A 9,948-nucleotide genomic window follows, 5' to 3' on the forward strand; every position below is an offset into this window, starting at 1 on the left:
TGAAGATATACGAAAAGACTTAAAGATTCCAACAGTTAAAGAGGAAATCGCCAGATATGCAAAAAAATATAAAGAAAGACTTGCAACACACCCAAATCAGCTGGTTGCTGAAACGAATAAAACAATAATAGAAAGAAGAGTGAAGAAGAAGCACCCTGCAGACCTCACAATAGAACAATAAACAACCTGGAAGATGGAGTCCCGCTGGGGGTAACCATCCACATGCTATATTTCATCAAAACCCAAACTATAATATTTTACCAAATGTCCTAATGGACAAATTGTAAAATGATTTATTTAAAAAAAAAATAATAAAAAAAAAAGAAATAAAAAGGAAGAAATAGAGTTTAAAAACTCGTCGTGTTTTGTACTAACCGTTTATGGTAAACATCTTGGGAAATCGGAGAATATCAGATGTGTCGGATATTATCACGTTATAAGTCACTGTCGCATCAAATATATGACTAAACTCCATAGCAGCAGAGTCCGCACTATTTCCCATTAACCATCGAATCAATCGTAATCCAATTTGCGTATCTTCATGCAATGGAAACCATATAAATTAATTAATCTTTAAATTAAATAAAACACATGTACCTATAGAGACCCTCCCTCTTACCCGAGCACAAATTATTCGAATACTCTAACGTTCTACTATCCGAACGTAATACGAGGGTCGTTCAAAAAGTATTGGGTTGTCCGGAAAGTTCATTCTGATTTTTAAGGAATTTAGTGGACATGAAAGACCATATTGAAAAGTTTTTCGCCGAAAAACGTGACAGGTTCTGGAAGAATGGAATATTAGTATATATACTAAAATTAAAGACAAAGAAAACTTTTTCAGATGCATCTGTATCGTTGTTATTTCAAAACGGGTATTACTTTCTGGACGACCCTCGTGTTTCTCAGTAACTGATGCCTTTTTCCGCACCCAATATCTAGATACATATTTTATTAGCTCGTACGTAATACATTCTTTCCTTTATTCGATCGAGCGAATAAGAAATTAGAATACTGAAGATTATCCAAAGCACGTGGATTCCTTTGATGCTGGTGGTAAAAATGGTAAACCCTTAACCTCAATTGATTCATCAGTTTGGGTACGTACCTAAATATCGAGACCAAAACAGTCGTTCTTTCGGATCCAGCGTCTTTTGAAACATGTAAGCAACGCAACTCCAAAGTTGTTTATTTTTCGACGGTATTGGCACGGTCAGATTTAAGCGACACATTTCATTATAATAGTCCTGTTCCGTGCAAATGCATTTTTCAATTTGTTCGTCCCATTCGACGACAATATTATCGGTTAGTGATGTTTGCCATTGTGAATTTATCTATATTTCAAATCAAGCGGCTGGAAATGTTCATGTCTATAGGATGTCACGTCATGTGACAGATGTGTTATTGCGTGTGTCGTTAAACAGTTATAACAAAAAAATGATATACGAGATGAGCGTTGACGAAGATATATTTCTACTATACGAAATATTAGGTTATCCCAAAAGTGTCTTTCTTTTACAAAACATGTCTTTTACAGCATCTTTATACGAACATGGAACCTAACCTGCCAAATGTTGTGGTCTTTATCTTAATAGAGCAAAATGGATTATTAAATCATGACATTTGATCAAATAATATAAAGCAAAGAATGTTGTGCATCTTATTTATTTCCTTATAAAACGAAAGAAACTTTTGGGCCGACCTAATATAAATACATCAGGAATATTTACAACTATCACAGACAGATGGTATCAAATATTTTTTACGATCGCAACTTCAGTGAATGACGAACGAGAGCTTAAAAGAGGTAGGTCGTAAAAGTATTATGATACATTCTGACTACTATGAGATGTAAATATTTCTCATACCGGTTTATCTCGTATATCGATATTTTTTTATTATTATTCTTTAACGATGCTTCCAGTGACGTATGTTTATATAACATCTTTTACTCATCTTGACCGCTAGAACCTACTGGCGACGTATGCAATCATACATTGTTCTTTAAATTAAATTACTGTCTCGATATAGCGACAACGCGTTTTATACGTACTTGAATAATAAAGTCGCCCATCTTTGATTGAAAAATGATCCAAAAGCTTCGATGGGAAGGCGAGAGGCACGCCACTGTGACTGATAGATAAGCTGTTTTAGTACCTTCTTTGACTACGATTGAATTTTGATTTAAAAATAATCTCCGAGGTATCTTTCTTAAACGTAGCTCGGACCATCGCGTCTGTTTCAAAGTATCTATAAAATAATTGCATCTTTAGATCCAAGTATATTAAAAATTATTATTCAAATTGTAATATGTCAAAGAAAAATATACATATATTGTACATGTATAACGTAATGCTGTATAACAGCTTTTCTGTAACATGTTATATACAGAGTGCGGCCGAATAACATGTACAAGAATAAAATTTTTTCATTTAAGATTTAGTTTACGGCAAAACCGAGTTTGAAAATTTATCAGGTATACTTGAACATGGCTAATTACGGACTGCCCAGTACTAAATAATCGACAGGAGGTCGTTCTACGTGTGAAAATAAGTCGAAAATGCAGAATAAAATTTTTTCTCAAGATGCTTTGTTTCCGAGAAAAATAAATTTGAAAATTTATCAATCGCGTGTACTAGACATGTTTTTAACAACACGTTCGAACTTTATTTCCTTGAAAATGGTGCCCCGAAGGGAAAAATTATATTCTACATTTTCGATTTATTTTTACACGTAGAACAAGCTCCTGACGATTACTTAGCACTGCCCAGTCTGGAATTAGCCATATTCAAGTATACTTGATAAATTTTCAAATTCGATTTTCTCGAAAACTAAACCTTAAATGAAAAAATTTTATTCCACATTTTGTTCTTATTTTTTTATAAGGAATCGCCTTATTTCTGGTTGTATATGTTATTCGGCCGCATCCTGTCTCGATGTCTAAAATTGAATCTACAAGCAACGTTCGAATATTTATAATCATCGTTTAGTTATCGATTTATACTAATGTCTGGGAAGTAAGTTTACTTACTCGGTTTAGTTGGTCGCTCTTCCGACGCCCAAATTTCGTATTCCGTCGAATTTTCATACGGTACATTAATAGTTAGAGTCTTTTCGACTGCTTGGTACAGCTTGCTGCATATCGTATATTCATTCGCAATTCCTAAGCAGTCGGCTTGACCCTCCAAAATGAACATTTGATTCTTGCTAAAATGAGGACCAATCGTCGAGCCACAAAACAGTAAATAAGCTGTTGAGAAAGAATGCTGGTAATTGCGATAAAATCGAAACTAAAATAACGTTCCTCGCATTAAGAATAATAAGTTTTGAGTTACGTAGGATGCAGGAAAGGGAAGATAATGAAAACCTTCTAAATGTTAATCAAACTCTATTTCATGCTGAAGAGGAAAGTAGTTACCTTTAGTCTCTTTTATTTTCTTAGCGTGGAATTGTATCTTTATTATGGCAGTACCGTGGCCGTTAAGATTGATGATCGGTTGTGACGAAACTATTGTAAAAAATTCATTATCGTTGTCAAAAAACAATAGCAAGAAGCCGACGTTGTGTACGGTTGGATTTGTGAAATTTAGTTGCCTGGTTACAGTCTCGGTCAAGGGGCAGCTAAATTTAATCTGCAAACATTGTTAAGCTTCAGATTTCTATAAAAATATTATCCTTATAGAAGTAGATGTTCGCCTACCTTAGCCCTAGGGGTATACGTTGGCAGTATGTTAAATAAATATCTAACCAACATCAACATTTTAACGCAGTTTGGATAGATGATTTCCAATGGTGAAATTACAAAACCAAGTCGTATCTTCTTCCACGCGTTTGTCACGCAAATAGCATTGTGTAGTGCCTTCGATAATAAAGTGCGTATATTGGTAATTTTTATGAACGTATATTCTTTAATGAGACTATCGTAAGTGTAGTAGTAAAACTTGAAACCAATCCGAAAATGTACAGAGAAGTTACAGGACATTTTGTGCAAACACTTATCGTTAGTGAATAATTAGGAGGACCATATGCTCTGATAAGCATATAGTCTGAATTACCGCGTATTTTTGCAGTGATTGAAAAGATTCAAAAGATTGCTCGGAAAGTTCGTTCCAATCTACATTTCGATTCGATTTACATTTATTGAATTATATAGGTGCAATTTTAATTCCATAACCTTCCTCCATGTTTCACGCAACTTGAACCCGCAAAACTTCCATCCTTCCAGAACCTCTCAGGCTTTTCGACGAAAAACTTTTCAATATGATTTTTTACGTTGATTAAATTCCTTAAAAATCGGAACGAACTTTCCGAACGACCAATATTATATCTAATATATTAATAATGGTTTCGTATTATCCAAGCTTGTAATTTAAAAACACATTCGTAACATTCTGTTTATAGCATCTATTGCTTTCTTTACTATCTTATTGAATAGTAGTTAACATTTTTATAGGATACCGCATGAAGTAAGTAAGACGCGAATTCGCGTCTCCAGTCCGCAAAGTGTTAGTATACAGCGCAAAATAATTTTAAACGTACAATTAGCGCTAAAAATCGTCTCGCTAAATATTGTGACTTATCAATATAGTTATATGTATATGTCGAATTATTATTAGAGTTTTGTGTCGAATCAACTCACGCATGATAGTTATATGCTCTTGCATAGTTATAAATGGCACTGATCCCACTTCTGATGTCGAATTATTATTAGAGTTCTGTGTCGAATTATCATAAGAATTTTGGGTGCGTATCAATTCTTCATTTGGATTAACCATTGTTAACTCAAGCTTTTAACGATATTCTTGGGTTCAAACGAATCCACGGTCAACGGGAACTCTTTGTACAATAGTTTATATTTTCTCTGTATCGCAAATAACGTTAGCTGTGACGCTCTGTAACTTTTAGACTGACTCCCCGATATCAGCAAACTCTCCCAAGAAATCACAATAAAAGACTGTCTGGATCTCATTTGTCAATTACATATTGATTAGGAATATCAACAAAATTCCAGGCGCCGTTGCTAGGCAGTACTGCATAGAGCCGACATCGCTCCTGGCCGGGGCTTGTTCGTTAATACAGCGTGTCCCTCAATATCGGTACTTCTTCTGTCAGGTTAAAACGTTCATCCCGTGACCGTGGCTACGTTCAGCGACCAGTTGCGTCACCTCGAGCCCAAGTATTCCAAAAGAAATGCTCGATGTCTCTACATCTCCGACATATATATATATATATATATATATATATATACTTTAATTAGTAACTAATATTTAATAATTATTAACGAATAATTGACTGTTCAAATACTTTGATAATCTTTACGAAGTATGTGTTTTCAGTAAATGTTCTGTAACTTTTATACATTTGCTTTGTGTACATTTCCAGATCAGTTACAAATTTGACCAGTATATAATTACGATGGTCGTGTTTCGTTACTAATGAGAATATTATAAAGATTATAAAATATTATAAATATTGTAAAATACTAAAAAATATATAATAATATTTTGCATAACATATATGTAATAAGCTTCCAAGAGTGTTCAAATGCTTTCGTCAGCCACTGTACGCGTGCTGTATTACCTCCTCGTAACTCCGTGGACGGATATAAATTCCATTCAAGTCTTCCTCAGTGAGAAAAGGACAGTAAGCAGCTGTGACAGTAATTAAGACAAGAGAATCCGACAAATCTCTGTCGAAATTCTCGATGTTTCGAGCCTCCGCCACGTCTTTACTCTCATCGGGATTTAAAACCACGCGACGATCGTTCATCCACTCTTGTTTACGTACCTCTTCGTAATGCCGACGCAACCATTCCAATAAGAACGATTCATCAAAAGAATAATTATTGTCAGGTGACTTGAACGATATTTCTGTTCTGATGTTTCCAATTATCGTATTGTGAGTTTCGTATTGCTTGCGGAAGCTGGAACATTTAAACGAGTACTTCTCAAGCGAGTGATTTTCCAATTAATTTTTGTAATTCTTAGAGTAAAAGTTATGCCACGCGTAGGAATCCCACTGCATCCTGGAATAACTTTTCCACGCCGAAATTTTCCATAAATGCGTGAAAATTCGCTGCCTAATAACGACAGACACATTAAAGGGAAGGAGAAATTACACGGGAAAGTAAGTTTTAAACTTTGTGACAATTAGTTATAGTCAGTAGCTGACAATTTGTTTGAAAGCAACGTCTGATATATGTATAAATTTAAACGAACCTCGATATAGAAGGCGCTGCAGATGCTCGTTGAATAGTAGATCGTCTGGAAGATTGCGGGGTGAACGAAGGCGAAGATTCGTCCTTACCCTTGTTTTCAGGAACGAGCGGTAATACGAAACATTTGTATGTTTGTAAGATCACATCTAGCCAGCATTGTTTGCTACGACATTCGAACTTCAGCGGTGACAATTTTTCTTGCATCGATAGCTCTATCCCCGATCTTCGTGCATGGGCCTGGAATATACATTTCTTGAGAATCAGGAAAGAATAAAAGAAGTACTTCTCGATTAGGTATATTAAACATTTGCGATGAAAACACAAAATACAAACTTCGTTTTCAGTTAGTTATAATAATACTAAATGCCAGTAATAACAAAATAAATAATAACAATATTACTATGAAAAGTTTTATATAATCCTATTTTCTCTTCTGTAATATATTTACTTTTAAAGCGTTGGAAATTTAGAATTTTCGAATTTTTATTTTTGAATTTAACAAAAGAACTTTCCCTGCTTATATTAATTAATCCTCTCAGGATCGAATTCTTTTCTATAAGAAAATTTAATGTTATAATTACTTTAGAACGTGAACTTTCTAGAAGAACGATGTATTCCTCGTAATTGAGTAAAAATTGTGGTTGAACGTGGCACAAGTAAGCCCCATACTTCGTCAAGAACTGAAGAATATTGTCGTAAAGATTATATATGTAATTTACCCTGTCGATATCTTTTCCTGGCAGTTCCTTGCTGCGGAACGAAAATAGATTTACATACATGTACATATACAAGATGTTTTATGTAACTAGAAAACTCAAAATAAAATTCAAACTTCAAACTATCGTTATATTTGAATTACATCGTTAATTTCATAATACTCACAATTGTCCAATGTAATCATAAATTGTCGGCCCTATCAACGATTCGAGCACGCTCACGAACCCTAATTCCGAGCCTTTCCGTGTCGCAGTTTTAAAGTCTGTTGGTTTCTTTGAATAATACTTGGACAGTGCCATTTTAATGCACAAAATGTCAGCATAAAAGTTAAACTTGAAGGGCCCACTGTGCATCCACTCTTCGGCGGCCTTTAGTGTTTGGTTCATATAAATTTCAAACTCACTATAATTGAAATAACATATAAAGATAAAAAGCGAAGATATTCACAGCGGTTTTGAGGCAATTATAAAATATTTCTGTTATGCTTAATTTCTTTTACAGAATATATGTCCAAATTAGAGATACAATTTGAAGAAGAGTGAATTTGCATGAAAAGTTGAAAATGTAGAATAACAGTATTTTCGTACGGAGCTTTATTTCGGGATAAATCGATGTTGAAAATTCTTCGGCTATGCATACACTTACGCTTACCTATATCTGGACTGATGATTATGAAAATGATGTGTCTAAAACTTAAGGAAGTTAAGTTTTTAATTTATCTTACGTTATATCATTCTACGTTACAATAATATGCGAGATTTTTTGCATAAAAAATATTCCACTTGCGTCACTTTCATAGTCACTGGCGCGTCTAACAGATATCACCAGTCGTGATATTTGTCGAAGTCATATTGTCGAACGATTCTCAAAAGACAAAGTAACGATATATAAATGAAAAACGTGATATAACTCTGTGTGGCCCGTGCGACGTCTTTCATTATCTGACCGTCAAGGCCCAAGCTCCATTAGACAGACGCTCAATAAACCTAAGGCGCCACCATAAAGCGAAGTAGCTTGCAGGAACCTTTAATCCTGCAGGTATTTTCGGTTTATAGCTGGTGCTTAACACAGTCCTTAGGTTTATTGCACGTTCTTACAAATTACGGAGAAAGCAGGTAGTTACCTAATGGGAAAAACAAATATTTGTCTAACGCAAAAGCGGTTTTTTCCCATAAACAATGTCGCCCATGAGTCACGCTGCTAGGAGGTTTCTTCCTCCTATTTTCATTCCTAACGTTGGCCATAACCAATCGGCATCGCGGATCGTTACCCTCACTGTCCTGACCAAAAGTGTGAGCAACGAATTCGCGTTTTTCGTTCAAAGGGCACATCCATATCGAGCTTTCCTCTGTAATCACATAAGAACGAATTTCACTTCTTCTACTACATCAGGGAAGTCAACTTGTACTTCTTCTACAACATCAGGAGGGTCATCTCAACTTCTTCTACTACATCAGGGGAGTAAACTTGTACTTCTTTTACAATATCAGGAGAGTCATCTCAACTTCTACTACACTAGGAAAGTCAACTTCATCTTTATACTTGTTCCCACGACGACAGAACAGTCAAGTAACAATCAAATCTCATCGGTAAGTCTATATCAACTCGAGTCAAAGACCATTTCAAGGAATCTCAAGAATCAGCAGTCAACAAGTCGATAACCGTCTATCGACAGAAGACATCATCATCAGATGCGGCAACACGAAAGGAGTCTTAGGTCGTACTCACTCGTAGTTGTCTTTTCATCGAGTTCGTCTAACTCGTTTTGGAATGATTGAAATCGTCTCCATCCGTCCTCCAGTTGGACTTGATATAATTTCAAATATCCAATTTCTTGCGTGTTGGACTGTTCGTATTTGTCGATACCTTCCTTTCTTCGTTTGCTGTTGACCTTTGCCGTGGTCAGCATGATTTGTGATGAAGGTATTTCGTTAACGAAGGTGAGACTTGTGATATGTGATCGGTGATTCCTGCAAGTTGTCGCTCGTCTCTGTGCAGCGGAATTTTGTGTGCGTGTGCTTCGCGAGAAAGCCGTTCCTTTCCGAAAGCTCCACTTGTATTGTCGTGCAATTGGTGAGTTCCGATGCAGCGTTGTTCTGGCTGCAAGTTGTCGCTTGTCATTTTGCAGTGGAATATTGAGTGTGTGTGCCCGTCTCGGACTGACGGGTGGTCTTGGAGGCGAGTTCGTGATGTCCCCGAATTGTGCGTTTTCGCGGTTTTCTTCGACTTGATGTGGAGGAATTCGACCTTTGTTTACCTTTGATTGTTACCTTTCCTGATGTAGCATCGTGTGCTGTCGTCCTCCGCACACCCGACATGATCCGGCGTGACAATCTCGCGCTGTGTGTCCCTTCTTCAGGCAATTCAAGCATAAGGATGCCTTTTTTGCGTCCTTAAAGCGTTCGCTGACGGTTTTGGCGTTGACGATTTTGACTCAGTCGGCCCCCGACGCGCAATATTCCTCTCTTGTCTATAAAAGGGTTGAGTCGTTGGAGTCTCCCATTGACTGGTATGTTTCGATCTTTCCGTAGCGTTGTTATCTCTTCAGAAAAATGACTGCATTGCAGTAGCTTGATGAGTCTGTCGTGGGAAACACTTAGGTCCTCAGTAGTTAATGGTTTTTTTTTCTTCTTTTTTTTTTTTTATTTTTAAATAGATCATTTTACAATTTGTCCATTAGGACATTTGGTAAAATATTATAGTTTGGGTTTTGATGAAATATAGCATGTGGATGGTTACCCCCAGCGGGACTCCATCTTCCAGGTTGTTTATTGTTCTATTGTGAGGTCTGCAGGGTGCTTCTTCTTCAGTCTTTTTTCTATTATTGTTTTATTCGTTTCAGCAACCAGCTGATTTGGGTGTGTTGCAAGTCTTTCTTTATATTTTTTTGCATATCTGGCGATTTCCTCTTTAACTGTTGGAATCTTTAAGTCTTTTCGTATATCTTCATTTCTGACGTACCATGGAGCGTTAACTATTGTCCTTAGGATTTTTGCTTGCTCTGTTTCTATTTT

The 9,948-nt window shown here is 36.0% G+C and overlaps 1 protein-coding gene across 1 annotated transcript in view; it reads right to left on the bottom strand.

The window, feature by feature from the left end:
• The window catches only part of LOC122576467 (cilia- and flagella-associated protein 47-like), a 26,707-nt gene that overhangs the window by 5,896 nt on the left and 10,863 nt on the right, over positions 1-9,948 (bottom strand). The window contains exons 12-21 of the mRNA XM_043746819.1: positions 7,100-7,336; positions 6,799-6,967; positions 6,219-6,454; positions 5,581-5,923; positions 3,701-3,859; positions 3,419-3,632; positions 3,032-3,250; positions 2,054-2,250; positions 1,109-1,334; positions 376-537 (exon numbers count right to left, since the gene is read on the bottom strand). Of these exons, the coding sequence (XP_043602754.1) occupies positions 376-537; positions 1,109-1,334; positions 2,054-2,250; positions 3,032-3,250; positions 3,419-3,632; positions 3,701-3,859; positions 5,581-5,923; positions 6,219-6,454; positions 6,799-6,967; positions 7,100-7,336 (2,162 nt within the window). The remainder of the gene's footprint in view (positions 1-375; positions 538-1,108; positions 1,335-2,053; positions 2,251-3,031; positions 3,251-3,418; positions 3,633-3,700; positions 3,860-5,580; positions 5,924-6,218; positions 6,455-6,798; positions 6,968-7,099; positions 7,337-9,948) is intronic.

Source organism: Bombus pyrosoma, linkage group LG16, assembly GCF_014825855.1.
Source record: "Bombus pyrosoma isolate SC7728 linkage group LG16, ASM1482585v1, whole genome shotgun sequence".
In the NCBI taxonomy this organism is placed as follows: Eukaryota; Metazoa; Arthropoda; class Insecta; order Hymenoptera; family Apidae; genus Bombus; species Bombus pyrosoma.